The 24283-nt window shown below is 36.2% G+C and overlaps 1 protein-coding gene across 1 annotated transcript in view; it reads left to right on the forward strand.

Moving 5' to 3' along the window:
* The window catches only part of LOC126204362 (diacylglycerol lipase-alpha-like), a 392827-nt gene that overhangs the window by 284520 nt on the left and 84024 nt on the right, over positions 1-24283 (forward strand). The window contains exons 12-13 of the mRNA XM_049938737.1: positions 7197-7329; positions 9239-9336. Of these exons, the coding sequence (XP_049794694.1) occupies positions 7197-7329; positions 9239-9336 (231 nt within the window). The remainder of the gene's footprint in view (positions 1-7196; positions 7330-9238; positions 9337-24283) is intronic.

A 24283-nucleotide genomic window follows, 5' to 3' on the forward strand; every position in this document is an offset into this window, starting at 1 on the left:
TGGATCTAAGTAACCACAGGTGGCACAGGCCAAAGACATAATGCAAATGTACTGAATCAGATATACAATTAATGAAATTTCTAAATCTTAAACAAAGGTATTATAATGTTATGTCATTTGAAATTACAAAAGCTAGTTGCTGGTGGTTGTCTGTGATGCATACAGGGCATAGTTAAGTGAACTGAAAGCAGCGTGTCAAAAAATAATAAAAGGGCTGCAGGCACAGTAGGCTTGCCAAATCCCAGACAAGGAAACATGGGCAGCCCAGGGCTGGTGGAGAAACAGAGCTCCACCAGTATGAGAGACCAACAACAGCTTATCATAAAATGACAAACAGGCATTGGATGCTAATTTATTCTGTTCATTAAGAAATTTAGAAGAGTGGCATTTCCTGTTTCAAAAAAACCTCTATTTCTTTGAAAAAATTCAACAGATGTACAACCTGCATATTTTAGTCTAGTAACAATATGCCTGCACACAGTCAAGAGCTCTCCAAATACAATTCTGTTTTGTAGATGTATGTACCTTGAAACCAATGTTAAAATTTATGCCATCTGTCCAAAATAAAACTTCTCACAATCACTGCATTGTTTTCAATAGATGCCCAATCAAAAATTTGTTATATTTATCACCTATCTCATTTCTAAGTTGCATTTTAGAGAGTTATTTAATTGAAAACTGCATGTGGCAGTTGTGGTCTTTAATTGCTTCTATAACTGCCAAGTAATTTGCACATAATATGTCATCTGGAAAAATTTCTTCTTACTGTATGCTGTTTTCTGTCATCTCAAGTTTTTGTATTGCTCTTGTTTTCTTTATTTTGTTGTATGGGCATCTGACAAAGATTTCTGTGTGCCTGTTTGCCACATCTATTTGTTTTAGAATATTTAGTTTGCTTTTCTTCTTCATATTTCTTGATCATATATCAGCAGGCAGGTAAGTTGGTGCATAATGAAAGTAAAGAAGGATACCTTGTACCACATTGGGTGGCCTTTCAATGGGAAATAGCTTGGTTGGCACGTTACCTGAGGTTTTTATTGGTGACATGGAATCAATATCAATTTTTTTATATAAATTTCCAGACTGTAAAGACCAAGTCATCCACTACAAACATTACATAGATGACATTAGTGACAATAAATGGAAGCACTAATGACATTTATGTCATTACACAGTGGTTTCGTTCTTAACAATCTTTACAACTAACAATAGGCATACATTCCGTATTTACCAAAAACCTACAAGTACAGACAACAATGTTGGCCGCCCGTCATGGTATATTGTGTATTGTGTGTATTGAACCAGGGACCTAGAAATGACAGAGAGGCTTCGACCTGCCATAGCCCTCAGCGCTTCACAACCTCACAACAGGCCACAGCAGTCAACTCACCTCACCGCTGCCCCACACCAAACTGAGATGGATTCCCCCCCCCCCCCCCCCAGGAACATCTCATACTAGACAAGTGAAATCCCCAACATTTGCGTGGCAGAGTAAGTATGGTGTATGTGTACATGGAGACAGTGTTTGCGCAGCAATTGCCAGCATAGTGTAACTGAGGTGGAATATGGGGAATCAGTCCGCATTCGCTGAGGCAGTTGGAAAACTGCCTTAAAAACCATCCACAGGCTGGCTGACACACCATACCTTGACACTAATCTGCTGGGCGGATTCATGCCAGTCCCCAGTATGCCTTTCCACTTGGGAAGCAGCGTGTTAGACCGTGTGGCTAGCCAGGCAGGCCCCATTGTAATACACGTGATTCTTCTTTATTGCCATGATTTACCCATCTACCTTTACTTAATCAAGAAATATGTAAGCAATTTAATATGCTAAAACAAATAGCCATGACAAATGGGCACACGGAAAGCTTGGTCAGATGTACATCCAGTAAAACAAAAAATGAGCAATACAAACACCCAGGACCATGGTGAACAGTACACAGTAAGAAGACATTTGTCCGGGTGACATGATATCAGTGTGCGATTTGCAGCGGGGGATGGGGGGGATTTCCCCCCCTCTGCATCAGACCATCCCCTCCTCTGGTTTTAGTTTATGCGTCCCAACCTGGGATGTTTATTTCCCAAGCACTGGAGTAAAACTTTACATATAATTTAAATTTGTGGAGCCGAACACAGAAAGTTTTTAATAAGTCTTACTATTAACACTATTAATATGCTTCAGTTTTCTATCATCAGAATAAGTACAGCTTTTCACAAATGTGCCTCTACTTTTTGAATTCCCCTTGTATACCTGTATGTAGAGGATTTTGTAAATAAGCTTTATCTATAATGTACTTTTAAAGATATAACACGGGATGGCTTTTCTGATAGTGCATACGCGTGAATAGTGAGTTTCGGCATTAACATCTATTTATAAATAGCTGTTTAACCATGCATAACGCCACGGTCCAAGCTAGTAACATATATAATTCTAATAACCCCGAAGACATCCCCCCCACTGGTAAAAGCACAAATTGCACCCTGCATAATATGGACAAATTTCTGAGCAGTTAGAGAAGCAATTAAAGAACACAACTGTCAGATGTGGTTTTCAAATAAATAACACTCTAAAAATCTAGCTTAGACATGAGAGAGGTGACAAACATAATTTTTTTTTTAATTTATGCATCTGTTGTTTACTACATACTGATAGTGAGATGTTTTGTATTGGACAGATGGGCACAAATTTTAACATTAGTTTAAAGCAACACACACATCAACAACATAACTGCATTTGCAAAGTACATGACTGTGCACAAGCATACTATCATTATCATAGTCTACAATATGCATGTTGTACACACTGTACCTTAGGGATGTCTATTGAAACTTTTGGAAGAAATAGAGATTTATGGGAGCAGGAAATACCATTCTTCTAAATTGCTTAATGAATTTGCACCCAACATCTATTTTTCATTATATGACAGGTTGTTGTAGGTCTTATATACTGTTTGAGCTCTGTTTCCCCCCCTTCCTATGCTGCCCGTGTTTCTTTGTCTTGGAATTGGCAAATTTTCTGTAGCTGCAGCCTTTCTTTTATGTTTTGATATGCTGCTTTCAATTTGCTTCATTGTGTGCTGTATACATCACAGACACCACTAAGAATAGCTTTTATGCTTTTAAATGAAACATAATTATAATACTTTTGTTTAAGGTTTAGAGCTTTCATTAATGGTATTTCCAATTGTGTCCATTTGCATTATGTCTTGCCCCCCCCCCCCCCCCCTCCTCACTCTTTATGACCATTCTTGGTATGCCTATTGATACCTGTGACCTTTTTTTATCTTTTCACATGCTGCTGTCAATTATCTTTATTGTACTGCATATTTCACAGACACTTACTTGCATCAACTTTTTACAATTTCATGTACATCTACATGCTTTCTCTTCAAGCTATTCCTCTGTTGTTCTACTCTCTAACAACGAGCAGAAAAAGCAAACACTTAAATCTTACTGTATGAGGTCTGATGTCTTTTATTTTATTATGATAATCATTTCTCCCTATGTAGTTGGGCACCAACAATATATTCTCACACACTGAGGAAAAAGTTGATGATTGAAATTTCATAAGAAGAGCCTGCCGCAATGAAAAATGCCTTTGTTTTAATGATTGCTGACTCAATTCTGATATCATATCCAAGGCACTGCATCTCCTACTTCAAAATAATATAAAATGGGCTTCCCTTCTTTGATCTTTCTCAGTGTCCTCTGTCAGTCCTAGCTGATGCAGAACTAACACCACACAGCAGTACTCCAGAAGAGGGTGGACAAGAGTAATTTTTAAGAACTCTCACTGATAGACTTGTTACATTTTATAATTGTTGCGCCAGTAATTTTTTGTCCTTTTTTGCTTTCTCCCAACATTATCTACGTGATTATTCCAGTGGAAATTATTCTTAATTGTAATCCCTGACTGTTCAGTTGTATTTGCAACCTTTAGAGTTGTGTGATGTATGATGTAACTGAAATTTATTGGATTCCTTTTAGTACTCATGTGGATCACATCACACTTTTCATTACTTAGAATCAATTGCCACTTTTGCCCCATACACATATTTTGTCTAAATCATATTGCAACTGATGATACTATATAGTTACAGAGTTTGGTTAGAAGTCACTTGTGAGGAATAGTGTCAAAAGCCTTCTGAAAATCTAAAAATGTGAAATCATTTTGACATCCCCTATTGATAACACTCATTACTTCATGAGAATAAAGAGATAGTTGTGTTTCACAAGAATGGTATTTTCTAAATCAGTTTTGGTTGTTTGTAAATAAATTGTTTTCTTTGAGGTAATTCTAAATGTTGGAACACAGTATCTGTTCCAAAATCTTACTGCAAAATGATATTAGTGATATGAGTCTGTAATTCAGTACATTGCCCCTACTTCCTTTATGGGTACTGGTTTGACTTGTGCAACTTGCCAGCCTTAGGTATGGATGTTTTGATGGGCAAGTGATTGTATATGATGGCTAAGTACAGAGCTGTTGTATTGGCGTACTATGAAAGAAACCTGACTGGTATACAATATGGACAGGAGGCCCCGTATTTACATAGTGATTTAAGCTGCTTTGCTACACAGAGGATATCTGCTTGTAAGTTACTCATGTTTGCAGCTGTTCTTGATTTGAATCCTAGAATGTTTACTTCATCTTCTTTGGTGAAGGAATTTTGGAATACTGTGTTATGTGACTCTACATTAATGGCGCTGTAATTGGTAACATCACTATGACTATTGTGCAGTGAAGGTACTGATTGTGTCTTGCCACTGATGTATTTATTTTATATATGTTTTGATTTTTTGCCATATTTTGAGACAGAGCTTCATTGTGGAAACTATTATAAGCATCTCACATTTAAGTTTGTGCTAAATTTTGAGCTTCCATAAAACTTTGGCAATCTAGGGGGTTTTGCATTCTTTTAAACTTGGCATGCTTTCTTCATTGTTTCTGTAACAGTATTCCAATCTGTTTTGTATACAATATGAGATCGGTACCATCTCTTATTAATTTACTTTGTAATATGTCTCAATTGCTGTTGATACTATTACTTTCAACGGAAATGTCATCAGGTATACACTTACAGAGTCAGACTGGAAGTAAACTCTTAGGAAAATTAAGCAAATTTTATATGATTTTTCAATTTAATTTTTGTGATTCTATCCCCATGTTAAAACTCTAGCTCCTTCTTCATGTACATTTCAAATGTATCCAATTTAGTTTTATATAAAATATCTATGATCTCATCCCCCCCCCCATCCTCCCATCCCACTGCCCCTGGTCTTGAGTGTTTACCTCGTCGTCACGATTTTATTGTAAGTGTTGATGTCATTAACTATTATATTTTATTTGCTTACTCTGTGAATTTCATGAAGGCAGAACAAATTGAAGATGATTGTAATAACTGAAATTGGTAATTCAACAAGCAAATATTTGCAATCAGACACTGTTGTGGCATTTAAAAAATTTTGTATCAATAATGGTGTATGTATTCTTACAAAAGAAACACAATGCCTATGTAGGTAAGAAGATTTATTTTACTGATGGCAGCGTAGTTCATATTACCAAAACAAATTTTATGAATTACTCAAGGTCCAATTTTTACAAAGTAAATGTCATGTCTGTAGATTCATAGTTCCCATTTTATTCTGGAGGCACCTAGTTAAAGAGTTTTGCAAAAGAAGAATGAACTATGTTTCAAAAAATTGGGGAAAAACTAAATGTTACATATTATGCACTAAATCTGATTTTTGTTATTTTTCATATACACTATTGAGGCATAAAAGTATTGGCATCTGAGTATGAAAATGCTAAAATCCTTGGAGAAGTCTTTGTACTATACAAAATACCATTACTGCTCAATTTAACAGTTACACTACACTACAAGGTCTGTTCAAAAACTTCCGGAACATTCGTAATTACGCGTCAATGGTGTGTTGTAGAGAAATGTGGTTGGCATCCCTGCACACTCCTGTGTAACTGCCAGAAGTTTCATTGTTGTATGTGTGTTAGCTAATGTTCAGTGCTGTACTGAGTAGAACATTGTGTTGCACAGTTTGCAAATTTAGAGATTGCAGAGTTACAGGAGCAAAGCATTTGCATCAAATTTTGCATAAAACTCAAGAAAAGTTTTACAGACACACACAAAATGATGCATAAAGACTACAGTGACGAGTACATAAGCCAAACTCAGTGATACAAATGTTTCACATGATTTAAAAATGGCCATATGGAAGTTAAAGGTGATCCTCGTTCAGGACGCCCTTCAACGTCTACTACTGAGAATGCTCATGTCACGAACATCAACGAAATTCATGCCAGAGGGACAGACTTTTAATAAATGGTGCTATCAGGATCTGTTGTGACACCTGCTAGAAAATGTGAGGAGGAAACTGCCTGCAATGTGGTGAGACAATTCATGGCTCTCACATCACAGTAACGCACCCACACATTCATCCCTACTGGTGTATGACTACTGCACAAAAAACGAAATTGCTGTGTTGCCTCATCCTCCATACTCTCCAGATCTGGTCCCTGCAGACTTTTCTTTTATTTCCAAAGCTAAAATCCTGTTGAAAGGACGAAGATTTGCAACAATAGACAAGATAAACGAAAATCCACAGACAGCACTTCATGTGATCCAGCAAGAGGCGCACCAAGACTGGTTCTGGAAGTTGAAATGGCATTAGGAGTGGTGTATCAATTGTGGAGGAGAGTGTTTTATAGGAGACTATGCACAATAAGTAATAGGTAAGCACAGAAAGATTTTGTGGACAAAGTTCCGGAATTTTTTGAACATACCTCATATACCATAAAAATGATCATTGAGAAAACAGAAAGTAAAATTATACAAAATTGTAACATACACATCTGAAAGTAGGAGATAATTAATGGGGAAAACATATCATACTGACCGCATGGCTCTCCATATCGCATCCAAATGACAGAATTGGCAGTCCTAATTGGCTCAACAGGGCCAGTAGAGAGAGCTTTAGCTGTAGCTTAACAATGTGTAGGTTCCATGTCATATGTAATTGATCTGAACACCTGCAAATATTCCAAATACAACTTTGGCCTTTGCTAATTGTATCATTCTCTGTTGAAGAATGTTTTAACATGTGTGTGTAATGTACTTAAATTGTTGAGGCACATTTTTCACAGCGGTTACTAACTTGACAACTGTTACAAATGCACACAGGCAGGTGCTGAACAAGCATGAGCCTGTCTACCAGGCCGTGTGGGCGAACACGACTGACTTTGATGAGGTCCTCATCTCACCAGTCATGATACAGGACCACATGCCTGATAATGTGCTTGATGCTCTCAATAAGGTATGTCACTACTGCAACCAAAAATTTTGTGTGTTGCCTTTTTCATCTGTTTCATCAGTTTGTTTCAAAACTTCTTCTCATAATGCAAGTTTCCATACTTATTTACGGACTTGTAGTACTATTTATTTAATGTTCTCTATACTGTCAACAGATGAAAATAGTTTGTCCCTTTTTAATGTGTATAAGCAGTTACTTACATTGGTACATATTCTTCAGGAAATCAAAATATTAAGTTCTAGAAAGAAAGAAGCTTAAAATCACTGGTTAACATTTGGGTATGTATTACATATTTCCATTATGCTACCGTCTGATTGTAAATAGTCTCTTGGTCACTTCTTCATTTTCATGAACCATTGAAGAAGAGTAAAATGTATTGAATATATTGTGCAGAAAAAGTATGAATAACTTGATACTGCACTGTAAATGCTATGATATAAAACAAAACAAAACCAAAGTCCATATGGTACAGAAATCAATAACAATCAATAAAAACACACATAAGAATAGGGATTTTTGATGCTAAAATGTTACAGAAATCTTGACAATATTAGGAAAAGGATAGACTGTTCCTCACCATAAAGACTGAGTTACAGACAGGCACAATGAAAATATTGTTAGACATTATAGCTTTTGTCCAAACCATTCTTTAACAAAGAAAAACACACACACACACACATTCACACAAACAAACATATCTCATGTACAAATGACCACTACCACTGACAGCTCCATCTGAAATTCATTCCGGTTGGAGCTAGCAGTGATAGCACAAAAGCTGTAATGTGTATTAGTCCTTCCACTGTGCCCATCTGCAGCTCAGTGGGTGTGCCTTATGGTGAGTAGCAATCTATCCTTTTCCTAATATTGTTGATGTTCCAACCCATAGCAACCATTGTTTGTAGGAGTCGAGAGTTTTATGACCTTAGTATCCATCAGGAATGATGAGAAGAAGTATTAAAAGAAAGAGGTGCCAACAGTTGTAAAATATAGAATTGGTTGCTTTAAATTATTTAGTGCTACATGTGCAGGTGTCTTTAATATGGATTCTTAGTTGTCATTGTCTGATTTTTTTAACTGTTTATTTAATTTTCAGTTTCTTGCTGTTTGCATTCTCTCTCTCCTTATCTTTTGATGTAAAGAGTCTCAGTTATGAACACTTAAGACTGAATTTGGCTGATGTGACTGTTTTGGATACTTTACAGTGTTCCTATGAAAAGTTTCACATTTTACTATCAATATCAGCATCAAAACATTTAGTTATTCCAGTAATCATCAAGTTGTTTTACAAATACGAACTGCATGGAAATTATTTTACAGAGTTGCATTTTTCTGATATGCAGTTTATATTGGCCAAAAGCATGAAATGTATGTGTGTTGCATATTGATGTGTTTGCTTTTGATCTGAAGCACGGTAGATCCAGTGTCGTAGCTTGGCTTGTGTGACTTTCATGGCAAATGTATATAAACAGTTTTCAATAACTGCTTATGAAAAATATTTTTTTATCATAATGTTGGCTGTATATTTAGCTGTTTGGGATTGATGCATTTGTGACTGTGCATGTTTTGAAAATTCTCCAGAAGCAGAAGTAATGAAGTGGAGGAAGGGTGGGGGATGTTTACAAAACATCATTGGGTAACTGTGTTAATATCTTATCCCTCATTCCAGAATACTGGCCATTTGTATCTCAGAGGATAATGTTTTTTTGTAAAAAAAAAAAAAATACACAGAGAAAAATAACACAGTTCATCAGACAATATGTGATTATAATGATAAATAACATTTTAAGTAACTGTCACATGAGTTTATCAGTAAAGTTTGTTGTAATATTTGCTTTGGAAACCAACTTAATGGTTCACAAAATTTCTTACTGATTACAGTTTTAATAAGGAGACATTGTCTGCATTGTAGGTAATTTCTCACTCGAAGCGTTTCTCTGCTGAGGCAGCTCGACCCCACACAAATTGTATACAGTCAGAGCCAAGCTGCCCTGATTACAATGACACAAGGTACAGTCTTATCAAAGTGCACTTCTACCCCGTATTTACTTCCTTCTTCAGAGTTTTTCTTTTTTACTACGAATACTCTCTTACAATTTTTGTTCCCAGTCATTACCCTTACATGTGTTTATAGTAAAAGTTACAACTTTACATCTCTTTTCCATCCTGTAAATTGTAATAGGCAAACCTTATCCATGCACAAATATAAATTATGGACTGGATCAGAATATGCATTGGCAGATAAGAAACTGAATCTTATCTCAGAAACAAAATTTGGAATTTGTGTACAGAATGTTAGCTGTTTATTAATTATGATTTGCTTTTTTTAATTTCTTCTTTATATTTCTACTGCACCTTAGACCCTGTTTGCACATGTATATTATTTGTTGCCTAATATATGCATGGTGTGTAGCACTGTAGATTGCAGAGAGTGGCTTTGAACAGGTCAGCACAGCACTCGAGCCAGCAACACACTCTGTGATTCCACTGTGAGAGACACTTGCTCTTCTGCGCAGGCCCATGGGATCAACAGTTGCTAAGCAGGTAAGTGGAGATTTCTGTGGGTGTGCACATGTTTACACTCCTGAGAATATGTAAATACAACACTGCTGCAGCTTGCTTGGTAGCATGAGTAGCTCATTTATCTTTGAAGTATGTGGATAACATTGCTCTCATATTGTTCAGTTAATTAATTTATTCAGTAATCTAATGAGATTTATCTATGTTTGAAATGGTGGTAACAAGAACCTCCTCTACTATAGACAACAAAATTCACAACTCTTGTGAATAAACTTATCTTGGTCATCTGTACTTTTCTTCGGGCTTGCAGGTCCATGGTTCTATTTAATGTAGGAAATTGTAGTTGAGGTTGGATGTAATAAACAATACTTTGTGCCTTATTTGATTATTTGGCTTCCATACATAAGCAACGATGCTAATGAGATTCACTGAAATATATTGCAGCATCAGTGTTCCCACTTTCACACAGCAATTGTCATCTTGAAAATTCATACACCTACACCTGTGAAAACGTCTGCTTGCTACAGACCATCAATACTGTGGCAAGACTGTCACTCCCAACTAAGAGATCTGTTTTTAACATATTTTTAACATGGTAACTGTTATGACATTGCCTTAGTTATCTACATCTGCATCTACATCTGTACTCTGCAGATCACTGTGAAGGCCATTTTACCAGTTTTGGTATTTTTCCCATTCCCTTCACACATGGAGCATGGGAAGAATGATTGTTTAAATGCCTCAGTGCATGTTGTAATTAATCTAATCTGGTCCTAATGATCCCTGTGGCAGCAATATATTGGGAGTTGTAGTATGTTCCTTGAGTCATCATTTGAAACTGATTCTTGAAATTTTGTAAGCAGATGTTCTCAGGATAGTTTATGTCCATCTTCAAGGGTCTGGCAGTTCAGTTTCTTCAGCATCTTTCTGACACTGCAAATAATCTGACATTTCTATTAATATTGCTTCACTGGGCACACTCGAAGTTACTTCTACATCTGTTGATGACTCTCTGTCCAAGACAGCTTGTAAGTCAAAATTGCATACAGTGTGTCTTTTCATTCAAATCGAGCTTCATGTAATTTTAAGTTATGCTAACAGCAAAGTGTACGAATTAAGGACTGTATCCAAATGACATTTAGAGTCAATCTAAAATTGCCAGTTCTTTCCACATGCAAATTGCATTTCTAATATATTTATTGATGGAAGGGTAGAGGATTAAAACCACACAAAAACAAAATTAATTAGGAAAGTTCCAAAATAAAAACCAAACAGAATGCTAATGTCATTTGTATGAAACAATATCATGTGATGAAAAATTATAAAACTGAAAGCAAATTCTGTCCAGGGAAAATATTATGAAAATTATGAATGAATTTTTATTGATGCTTAATTAATGGTAATTAAAACATTGTCTTCTAAATAAAATTAACAGTCAGAATCAAGGTATTTTTGCCTTACTCTTGACATCAGTTGCTTTAGAAAGTCTTTCTAAAAACAAGTTTCAAAATTAAGGTGAATATTTCTGTCATATCAGACTCGGCATTAGTTCCTGGTAGGTATCCCTCATGAAACCTGTTTTGTCAGTGTAAATAAGAGTTGATTCTGACTTCCCATAAATGCTTAATGAGTTGTGCACAATGTCCAAACTAGAAAGCAAAAGTGAACTTTTTAATTACACAATAAGATATGATAAGAGTAAATATAAATGAAAAGACTGGTATCAATAGAGACATATAATTTTAAGCAGTCATGTTGCAACCAATTTTTTCTGCTATATTACATCAGAACCAAGTTTAATTACATAAAATTTTAGGTTGTATTTTACAAATGAGTTTTTACCTAAAAAAGTCAGTTAGATATACAGTATACTCTCAATCACCTGTGGTAACAGGGGACTTGAAAACCATGGATAATTGAATTCTGTTGATAATTCACAATTAAAGTATTCAATAACAAAAATTAATTACAATGTCATAATAACAACCACTTAACTAATGTTTATAATGAATTCTACTATGTTCAGCATTTTATATATGAGAATACAGTACTTACAAAGAATAGAGTTCAAGCCAGTTTCACATTGCACTACACTACTTAGAAACAAAATAATTTTGAATTGATTTCAGTCTCAGTGAGGTGGCTTGTCTTTTACACATCACACTACAAATTTCATGCAACATCAACTTGTCAAAAATGAGAGCACCTTCTTGTTGTTCCAGGTAGTCCAGTGAACCTTCGGCCCACTAAAGTTCTGATGTATGACTGATTACTGTCTCTGCAATTAGAGGACTGTTGTCGTCTTTGTAACTGTCAATCAGTTCCTCAGGCTTCCTTTGTGCTTGCTGAACAATAGCACTATCAGTCAACATCTCATGTCCTGGCTCTGTGCAGTCCACATTAAACCATTTAGAAATATTTTCTTTCTCAACAGTTTCACACCCTGGAGTGCTTCTCAAAACAGCAGGTAACACTGCTAATGAGCAGTCTTCTTCATCATTGGAGTCACTGATTTTATCAATTTTAGGATGAATATTTTTCCATGACTTGGCTATGGTTCATTGTTTTACCTTATGCCATGCCTTCAGCACTTCATAAATTGCATCTAGCATAGTCAATTGTTTCCAGAATGTTTGAAGATTGCAGCCCACATCAATACATTTTTATAGCAGATTTCCTCAAAAAATTTTCATCATGACAGCAATGACACTTTGATCAATTGGTTAAATTAAGGTTGTCACATTAAGGGGTAAATATTTTACAAATATCAATCCGTCATCTGATTTCAGAACAAGTTGATTTGGATGTTATGGTACATTGTCCAGTAACAATACAGCCTGGCAGGTAGACCCTTCAGCATTAAAGCTTCTCTCACCTGTGGCACAAAGCAGTTGTGGAACCACATTCAAAATATTGTGCAGTCCAACCAGGTCCCTTTCTGTGAAAATTATGGCCAAGTAAATTGTGCAATTTGTTGCCGTTGAAACATCACTTTTTTTAAGCTTTACCTATTTTATGAAGTTTAACTTTATGTGAGCCCATGCCATTAACACAACAGAGTTTCCTTTCCTTGATTTATAAGTATGTGCACTATGCTCTGTCTCAAAAGCTAAAGTCTTTGTTGCTGCCTTCATCAATAAGTTTTCATAGCAGATTTCCTCTATAAATTTTCTTCACTTCCAAAACAGCTTGCTTTTGTCCACATTGTGTAATTGCTCCAGCTGTAAATTTTACCATGCAATAAACTATTGTAAATCATCACAAAATCTAAAAACAGCCTTATTATCTGCACTTCTTAACCAACAAGAAGATGAATAAAAATCTCCTTCAATTCCCATGTTTTGTAGAAGAACTGGGTGTGTTCATCAAATATTGGGCCAGATACTTGTGCACCCTGTGCTCTTTTCTGCTGAAACAATTCCAACATAGCTTTATCCAGTTCCACATATGTAGTCATTTTCATAGCCTTCCACTTTGGCAAATCTTTAGATGAATCAGAACTGCTTGCAGTCAGATTTATTTTGTCATCATTTTTCAGAATATCATGAATCATAGTTTCTCACATGTAAATCAGTGCCAGTTTTGCATATCAGTTCTGCCTTCTTTGATTTTGTGTTTTGCTCCTAAATATTCATGTACATTATACATTTTTATACTTGGTGTTTGATTTTATCAAGTCAGCCAGTTTTAATGTATTTCTAATGAACCACAAAAATAAGAAGAAAGCAGTTGTCAATATGTTTTTAATTCTTTAAATGTATTCTGCCACATTTTTCACTTTTCATTTAATTAATGAGTCAGTTGAGTTTGTTTACTTTTTTGTTTCAAACAGAAATTTAATGCAAAAGATTTTGTAGTAAAACAGCATGACAAAGAATAGTAATATGAACCCTGTGTGTAGCTAACAGATGGATACCACATGAAAACTTTGTCAAAAAACTTAAACTTTGTAGAAATGTACATAACATAACTTTCTTAATTCTGAGACGAATTGAAATCTGGAAGGGTTCTGGAAACACATAGTATTAATTAATAATTTTCATTGTGTCTCCAGCAACACAAATGTTCCTGCTGCTACTACTATTATAATTAGCCTGTAACAATTTGCAACCACGAGTTAAACTCCTTGTGTTGCTGTGTTAATGTATTGCAGAACCTTTCAACTGTAACACAGCTCCTACATCTGAAAAAAGTATGGACCTTTTGAATAGTACGAGATATTTATGAACTGATATACTTGAAAAACAAATTACAAAGTGTGGTTCCAATAACAGTACATTTGTCATGTTTCATTGGGTATTCCTATTGTGGCAGCTGTTCATCAGAAATGTGTGAATGGCAGAATGGCATTTCACAACTGGCACAAAGCAAGCAGTGACCAGCACCTGCCAGCATATAGATTTAATGTAAGGCTAAATTTTGGCAATGGTATGGCATGCATCATGGGGTGACTCAGATAAGGCAGTGAGACCTGAGGACTGGTACCATGCAGACAGGATTCCTCAGTCATGTTCTGCTAGCCACGGATCACCCAGTTTGAGCTTAACACATGCACCCCTTCAATGCACACACAAAGTTAATTTGGCTCCATTCATTTCATTTAATTTTGTTGCATCTATGAAGAATACAGCCACCTGCAGATTGAGCCGTAAGCAGTTCATTTTCAAGTGGGCCCCAAGTCTATTGTCTTCCCACATTCACAAGATCAGGCAATGCACTCATAACACTGGGGAGTGTTCACCTTCCAGGACCTGTGTTCAAGCTCTGTGATATGCAAAAAGAGAGAAGTACTTGTGCTAACGGTAGTTACCACAGCCACAGGATCATGTGACAATACTGTCGTATAGGCTCCCAATGAACATAGTGCACAGGTTCATCAGCAAAGCTGACTTATTGCTTGATTGAATTGTAATATGTGTTCCCACTTCAATATTATTACTGTCAGCATCTTGGAAACAATTGTTGACTCATTAGCTGCCATATATTCAACTTTAAGTTCTCAACACTTCCACTGAGTACCAACAGCATGTTGCAGCAGCTTATCAAATTATTCACAGCCCAGTAGAAAGGTTGGCCAGGTGACAGACACATCTAAGAGTAGAAAAGAATGCTATCCTAATTTTCAGAGTGTTAGTTGCTTTCTCAGGAGGGAGAGGAAAATATTAGGTTGGTGCATAAGTTTGAAGCATTTTTGTTTTGCATGTTGGTATTCCAGTTGTTATGAGTTTATTTATCATTCATCTTTTGTCTGTTTGTAGTTCACTGTTACTATTTCAGTTCACATTTTGTCATTTGGAGATAGTGAATGGGGCTGTGGATGCTACAAAATGGAATGTCAGGTGAAGAAATCAGATCATTTCCAACATATTCTTCTGTTTGAGTTCAGTAGAGGGATGATGGTGGTGGAGGCAGCCAGAAACATTTGTGCCCTGTATGAGGATAATACCATTGAACAGAGCACAGTAATAAAATGGTTTTTCAATTTAAGAAGGATTGGTTTGACATTGGTGACTTTGCACATTCAGGAAGATCTTTGCGGTCTAATAAAGACTGTTTAAATGCATTTATCCACAAGGACCCACATCAGTGTACTTGAAAACTGTCAAATGTGATGAACTGTAACCAATCCACTAATGTGTGACATTGGAGAAGGTTCAAAAATTGGTTATATGAATACCACATACTCTAACCCAAAATCACAAAAATCATCATGCATCATGCACATCTCTGCTTGCTCGTCATCAATTTCCTCACGAACAACACCAACCATTCCTATCCTGTATCATTACTGGCAATGAGAAATGGCATCTTTATGTACTGTAAGGAAAAGAAAGGAATGGTTGAGCCCAAACAAAGCAGTAGCTCCCCGTACAAAGAGCTGCGTGCATTCACAAAATATAAATTTATGCATCTGGTGAAACTGCCACAGTGTAGTGTACTACGAATTGCTTCCCTGAGGTGTAACAAACACTGCTGACATTGACTGTCAACAGCTGAGATGTCTTGCAGATGCAGTCCAAGAACAGTGACCAGGAAGGCTGCATAAAGTTATATTCCATGATAAAGGCCACATGCAGCTAGTTTGACAAAAAAATACTATGCAGAAGTTTCCATTTCCATTTTTTTTTTTTTTCCATTTCCAATTTTATTACCACATAACATGCCTTATACAATCAAAGATTGTGACATAGGTGATTTGTCAGTTGTACACTTTATATAATAAACTAATAATAAATATGGTGTAACATCTTTAAAGAGGTATTTTAATTACAATTATAACGGTGTTGGGAAGTCGTTCCTCGCCCACCTTATTCACATGATCATGCACCCTCAGATTTTCACCTTTTCTGCTCTCTGTTGAAAATCTTTCAAAAAAATTACTTTCTGGATAAAAGTGCACTCTGATCATGGGTCACTGAGTTCTTCATCTAAAACAATGTGATTTATACAGCTGCAGGTACAAAAAGTTACCCCAGCATTGGCATATTTTTGTAAATAGTGAAGGAAAATATTATATCAATGACTAAATTCTCTGTTATGTGTATATGTTGTGTTTATTAAAGTTATGAAAAAATGCTATGAACTTATGCACTAAGCCAATAATTTGTGGAAGGTTGAAGTAGAGACGCAGGTCAAAAAGGCTTTGAGTTGAGTGAGACTTACTTCTAATTGCGGGGGTGAGAGAAGACCAAGAACAGGGTTTGCGATACGGCTTGGGTGTCAACTCTTGTACACACTTCTATTTGCCACTCATCAAATACCATATTGGGCACCTCTACATGAGTGCAGTTTTGGGACATCTTTCACGTGGATCATTTTCAAGAGATATTTGATTTCAATAGCTCATTTATAATTGTTTAAAATGAAAGAGCAAATTCCTAATAAACGTTTGCCTACTTGCACTTTGAATTAATTTCATGTTCTTACACATAATTCAAAATGAAGAATTTGTGATGGCATGTTAATCTAATTTATCCACCTGAATGAAAAACACAGACACTTTTAAAAAGACAGATAATAATAACCTATTCTGCAAAAAAAGATGTCACTTGACATTCATGATTGTGCATCATGTAGAAATACAACAAAAACAAATCTTCATAGCTGTCTGTGCCATGTATGGGCAATGAATGAAGAAATATGGAAGAGAAGTGACATTGAAGTATAGATGGGTGGAAGTGACAAAAAAAACCTTCATTGTGTGCTGCTCCACATTGTTGGTGGCATCCGTGCATTCCAAAAAGTAACAAGTTTTCGTTCTCCTTTGTATGTGCCTGCTATTCAGTGAGTGGTCTGCTTTACTCCTAAATTATTTACATAAAATGTATTAGTCATTCACATACAGGATAAAGCAGTATACTCATACTGGGAAAAGAGAGTTTTAAGTCCCACCAGTTAACCTCATTTTGATTTACTGTAGTAGCCCTAAATCAATCCAGATTCATGTCTGATTCCTTCAGAAAAGCAGAATAATCTCCCAGCCCTGAGTTAGGTAGCACTCTGCCTCTGTTTATTATGATCTTCAGACATTGTAAAACTACACAAGAGCTCAGAAATGTCAGTGACTATAGAAACTGTGTAAAGAGGAAACATAAGTCCAGATATCTGGCCTCCAGGACATAAATCCACGTATGCTGTTGTCTGCAGCATTGGCCACTGTCATCTGCTGATCTTGCATGTTTAACAGATGAACTGTAGAAAGAGGTGACAGGATACATTTACCAGCATTGTGAGATTGGAAAACTTAGTGGCTGACTGCCTTGGTTAGAAAAGATGGCAGATTGCAGTATTGTTTGCAGTAACTGCATGGCGAAGATGGATACTTCTGTCTAAATTGGGCCTAATACCATAGATTATATATATTACAATATATAAATGCCTACAATTACAGGGAATGCACATGATCTTTGACTAACAATTCAGATTGATGCAAAGCTTCAAATTGGAGCTGCTGTAAGTTCTGGTAAAGAATCAACATAGGTCTTCACACATTCCCAGAGAATCATTCTGTATGTGAAATTTAGAAAAAATCAGCAGGAGGGCAGAGACAAATCATATATCAGAATAGTGATGGATCTAGATACTAAGATATAAGGGCACTCAAATGAAAGCAAGACAGTTTGAAAGAAAGTACGTAAACCATTCATTATTTCAAAAGTAACTGTCATAACTTTTCACTGTGAGACTTGGAAGAATTTTTGCAGTTACCTATGGAACCATGATTGTATTCAGGCATGCATGTCTTCAACTGAAGCAAATTGATAGCCAGTAATGTCTTTCTTCAGTTCTCCAATAATATGGAAATTCCATGGTGAGAGGTAAGGACTATATGGAGGACATGTAAGACTTCAACGCAAAATGTCTGCAATGTAGTCTAAACAACCTTGGCAACATGTGAGCCCACCCACATCCCCCATACAGTCTCAAACCCTCCCCACCTGATTTCCATATTTTTGGAACCTTGAAGAAAGACATTCATGGCTATTGATTTCTTTGGGGGTGAAGGGTGGGACACTTGCGTATATTCATGGATCCATAGGTAATCACACATTTTCATGAAGACCATCTTGTCTCACAGTGGATGAAGGTATTAACAGTAATGGTGAATACTTTTGAAACAATAAACAGTTTACTTACTTTTTTCCATTTGTGTCATTTTTGTTTCATTACCCCTTATAACTTGTAGGAAGAGTGCATAATAAGGTAGGTCTATGATTTTCTTTTGAATTGGTTGTCCAGCTTAATGTTAGATTTTGTGCCACAACTTTCAGCTGCTCCAAATGCATGCTGAGACTTCACATAGTACTGAATTGTCAGAGCCATAGATCATTTACAATTCTGCAGTCATAAGAATTTCTTATTGCTTATTACATGCTTCATTTTAAAAGACTTCGAAAAAATTATGGTTAACATTGTCCAGAGTACAGTGAATGCTGAAAAAAGATTCCAAGCCCCTACAGAGAACTTTTATCTTATTTTGTCACTACATTTTGTCACTAACTGTGTCAGTGATGGCATTTGTTGCAGAGTGCAATCGAAGATGATTGTGGCCTCTCAAAATGGCAGTTAAATGCAATGGCATGGATGCCACCAGTCCTATATACAGGTGACATTGTTGAACAGTTAACGCATAGAGATCCACACATGTTACAGAGCTAAAGCATGGAACCAACACTGTGGACAAAGTTACACAATCTAGCCTGTCTCTGCAAACAAGATGGCTGCATTGTGCAGTCTGTTGCCTGCCTGTCACTTTATACTTACATGTCTGTCTTCTATCCACTAGTTTCACATATTCATCACTGGTGTAGCAGTATGACCCATATGAAATCCATTTTGCTGAAACCAATCATTACTCCCTAATCAAACTCATATGCCAATTATGTAACCTGTCAGTATAAGGGTACTTCACCCAACTTTTTTCTTTGTTTTACCAGTCTTCGCTGAATAAGCTAGGCATAACTCTAACAGATAGGCCACAGTTGGTTATCCCTATAAAATATCTTCTTGCGATGTTATTGAGTGAAGTGGCACAGTAATTAAGACACTTTGACTTGTATTTTTTGGGAGTACAGCAGTGAAAATCTTTCCATGGCTACCCAGATCGTGGTTTTCTGTGTTTTACTTAAATCACTTATTGGAAAGACTGGGATGTTTCCTGTGAAGGGGCATGGCTGATTTTCTTCACTAATCTGAGCTTGCTCTCTTTCTCTTTCTCTAACAACATAATCTTCAATGGGATGCAAAAACTTAATCTTCCTTCCTTCCCTGCAATGTTAATCACTTATTGTTGGTGAACTGTTCTGTTCTCTGCATTGTCACACACCATGTCATTGATCATTTTTGGCATTTTTTAAGTTTGTTCTTTAGTGAGGGTGCATATTGACCCATGACATATTGATAATTATGCAGCAACAGCTCGTTAAACTGTATGCAGCATTGAAAATGATCTTCACCCAGTGACAATGTTTTATGTATTATAATAAGATAAAGGCACTGGTAGTTGGCACCTTAAGAAATGAATCTACATCTATTAGATGTTCTGGAGTACAAGCGAATGTTGAGTATAAACATAATTAATCTTCTGGTTCTTTAGTCTTTTGGGATGTGGTGTATGTTGTAATACACAATATTATGGAACATCAAATAGCAAATAAAAATGTAAACAAAAGTATAAGTGCAGTTGTCAGCAGTTCACACTACTTGAACTCAGAACTTTCAGTAGTTGAAATGCAAAATATTTAACAGTTGACACAAAACAAAAGTAGTGTTATTTTGAAAATAAGTGGAACTTTACATATCAAAGTCAATACTGTTTTGCAGCTCATATTTCAAATATTCATTAGTAAAATTAATTAATTGGATAGATAAAAAAACCTACTCACAAAGCAGTAGTGTTAAAGGGAAAGGAAGAGGGGTGAAGGAAAAGGACTGGAGAGGTTTAGGAAAAGGGGTAAATTTCAGGAAAGTCGCCCAGAACTGTGGGTCAAGGGAGACTTACCATACAGGATGAAAAGGAAAGACATTGTTGGTGACTGCATCGGACGAGATTTGAAAACCTGAGAACTTAAAGGTGGAAGACAGGGTAATATGCAGACACAGATTACCACTAAGACATCATGCATGAGTTAATAAGCTCTCAGATTTTCAAGTCTTGTCCAATGTAGTCCCCAATAATCGGTCCTTCCTTCTCATCCTGTACGGTAAGTCTTCCCTGACCCGCGGTTCTGGGTGACTTTCCTGAAATCTACCCCTTTTCGTAGACTTCTCCAGTCCTTTCCCTTCACTCCTCTCCCTTCCCTTTCAATCCTTCTGCCTGAAGAAGGAGCCACTGGCTCTGAAAGCTTGCCAACTACATCCGTATTTTATGTGTGTGTTCTGCCGCCACTTGATGAGTAGAGTTTCTTATATGTCCAATTAAATAACTTTGTCAATAATTAAATTTTCATTAGAGATATTCAAGAGTGGTAAAGGAAGCTTGTCAATAATCTGTGATGGAATAATGACACTAATATAATTTTCAACTTGAAAAACTTTGTTTTGACTTTGCAGGATTTTAGAGCCATTACTTCTGTTAAATCATCCTCAAACACATGCTGAATAATACAACCATGTTTGAAATATTTTGGGCTTGCAGGATAAGAAACGAGAACAAATTCACCTTTCTTATACTATTTCATATACTTTCCTTTTTTCCTGTATATTTTTGTTGTTGTTGTTATATTGGCATTTTCTTCTTCCTTGTCATCAGATGTGTGTGAATCACTAACAAGAAACATGCTAACGTCATCCACACAGCTATCTGACTCAATCCATTATTTCTCATCTTCAGAATCCAAGGATGCTGAAATTGTTCGTTTCTTGTACATTTTCCACTTTCTTCAGTTCTCTGCTTTAGTTTGCTGTTTGAGTTTCTTAGCAATCTCAGCTTGTTCTTTCTCTAGTTTTCATGTTATGCTTTCTCAGTTTTTAGTCTTTCTGTCTGGAACTTGAGTTCTTCCTTCTTCTAGTGATATTCCTGCCACAGGTTGGATGTCACAACACGTGGCAGATTTTCTCTTGCTCTACTTTTCCCTCAATTTTCGGTATTCTGTGGCCAAAATAATACATCTTTACATGACCAACAACATCAATGGACTGGAAAAAAGAGGAATTCTCACAATCATGTTTTTAATTTTTTCCAAAGCAAAAATAAAGACTGGTCGTTCATGGTTCCCTCCCACACACCATTAGAAGACTTGAAGCTAAAAAGTTTATCTTTCCCAATGTATTTTTCAGGACCTCCAGTCCAACTCTTTAAGTTTAATTCTTCAGAAATGGTAGGTCCATAAGTGGAATGTGTAACAACACCACTCACTGGTGGACAAGTCCAGTTGTTAAGAATCCATTCTGCAGGATGGAAGACTTAATGAACTCATTGAAAGTTTGTTCTAGCAATGGTGCAAAATAGTTCTTCTTAAGCACTCATTGATCCAAGGGTTCCACTTTCTATTGAGGCACTGTGTTGTACCAATTTTCCTGTAACAGATGGAAGACAGCAACATCCACAGGCTGAAGAAGATGTATAAAGTTAGGAAACAAGGCTACAAGAGTAATACCACACTCATTACAAAACTTACTAGTGTGTAAGATGAGATGCAACGCATGTCCATTAATAAACACAATGACTGATAGTGCCATTTTATTTTCTAGGTGGTAAGGACGGAGCCTATTTGCTATAAATTCAAAGAATATCTGGCTCAACATACAGCGTGTTTCAGATTTACCTATTACCCTTACCTTTTGGCACACTCTCTGCAAATTCCTGTGATGTTCTAGTCCATCACAACGCTATCAATGGGGGTGGTAAACTGCCCCTTGCACACCCAGTTACCAAAACCATTAGACATTTTTTCTTCTCTCAGTGCCAACACTTTGTTTCCTTTGGGGTTAAGGAAAAAGGAGTTTCATCTAAATTAACAACTCTTTTAGAACTACCAATTTGTTTTAAATTTATTTTCTGTAAAACAATCATTTACCTAAGCAGACCATCTCCTCACAGCTTCCTCCTTTACTCCCACTAGACATGAAGTAAGATTTAGTTCCACATTAGTGTCAATATCAGGATGGGGCTTAAGAAAAGAATTATACCAAGTTTTCCCTGGGTGATTAGGCCCAAAGGGATTTTTTCTGTTTCCTTTGTTCAGTCATGTGGTGCACACTATCCGAGAGCTTAGGTTTTCTTATGGGGAATCTGGTCTTAACCATAGTAACAATCTGGGTACTAGTATGTCCTCCACCTCTTTAGTAAGAGGCTCTGCAACCATCTCACAATTTCTAGGCATCTTCCATCTGGTTTTGTACATTCATGTAATTCGAGGAACTGAGAAACTTATTGCAACTGCAGTGGCAGGCATTCCACTAAGTGCAACATCAGTGGCAAATTGCATTTGTTCCTCTGAATACTAAGCATATTCCTTTTCACTGGAGGCATTGTTCTGACCTTGATAATAAAAAAAAGTAAAAAATTCACATTACCTGTACACCAGTTGTCGACAAAATATGTACCAGGTTGTCAACTGCGAGATTGATACGTGCTACAATAAATTTAACACAACATGCATACAACTATGCTTATGAGAAAGAAGGGCATGTAAACAGTATCAAAAAATATTGGACTCAGTAGTTGATAGATGTGTCAACTTCTAGAAATAAAAGAGTTATAGCAAAAACTTAACTGTTTACAAATTTCAAGAACAATGTCAGCAGAAACAGAGAAACAAAAACACATTGTTGCAAACTCAAGCATCTATTTGAAAATGGCTGCCAGAAAAATATGATAGTTACTAAATTACGTTTTAGAAGGCACCATTACACAAAAAAGCCTTAACACAAAAAAGTCTAAACCCTAACTCTCAGTGAAATGATTTTTCTTATTTTAGGGCTTTTTTGCCAACTACCGGTGCCTTTACCTAATTGTTCATGATGTACATGCACTGGCTATAATATTTGAGTTTTCGTTCTCGGTCATAACTAAATCTGAGGGTTCACTGTTGTCACCTGCACACTCATTATCTGCTGTTATTTCTTAACTTTTATCATTGATTTAAACAATAAGATCACTCAGCCTATCAGTTAGCCATTTTTGAGACTACTGTTTCACACAAAAAATTACAGAAATATTGCAATTGATTATACTTTATGCAACCAATGCTCAAACTTCACATCAGTCCATCCAAAGTTTCTCAGTTGAATATGTGAGGCACGACTGAAAATTTTTATTCGTACTCACTGTCTCTCTGATCTGGCCACATCTCTGAAGATTTCCGGCATAACCTGCATGCTTCAACAATTTTTTTGCTTGTAACACTCCCACGGCAATGTTGGGGATGTTAATACGTTATTCCTCTTATCCAAATCTGTTTCTTAATTATTATTCCCCAACTGACCAATCATCAGTAGTAGATTCATTCAGATCAATTTATTTATTTATTTATTTATTTTCCATGAACTTCAAGTTACTCTTTGATTCAGATAGTCCTTTGTGCCACAACATATAATGAATTCATTCAGACTGAAACTTCAGGTCTAATGAAACAATGTGCAAATAATAAAACTCAGCATAATCTTGAATTGGATGGAAATTCATGCTCAACACATCTGCAAGTTATGACTGCTGCTGACCAACTATTTCTAATATAAATACACTCAAAGAGAGGAGAAAAAAAGGACCACAAAAGAATTATCCAAATGGAACAGAAATGGCATTTCTGATGTACATGTACAGACAAACAAGTGATTACAATTTCAAAAAATTTATTCAAGAGAAAGAGCTTCAAAAAGTGAGCAAGTCAGCAACCCATTGGTGCATCTCTGGCCTTCATGTAAGCAGCAGTTCAGCTTAACATTGATAGAAGAATAGTAGGAAGTCCTCCTGAGGGATACCATGTCAAATCCT

The sequence above is a fragment of the Schistocerca nitens genome, chromosome 9, assembly GCF_023898315.1.
Source record: "Schistocerca nitens isolate TAMUIC-IGC-003100 chromosome 9, iqSchNite1.1, whole genome shotgun sequence".
NCBI classification, from domain to species: domain Eukaryota; kingdom Metazoa; phylum Arthropoda; class Insecta; order Orthoptera; family Acrididae; genus Schistocerca; species Schistocerca nitens.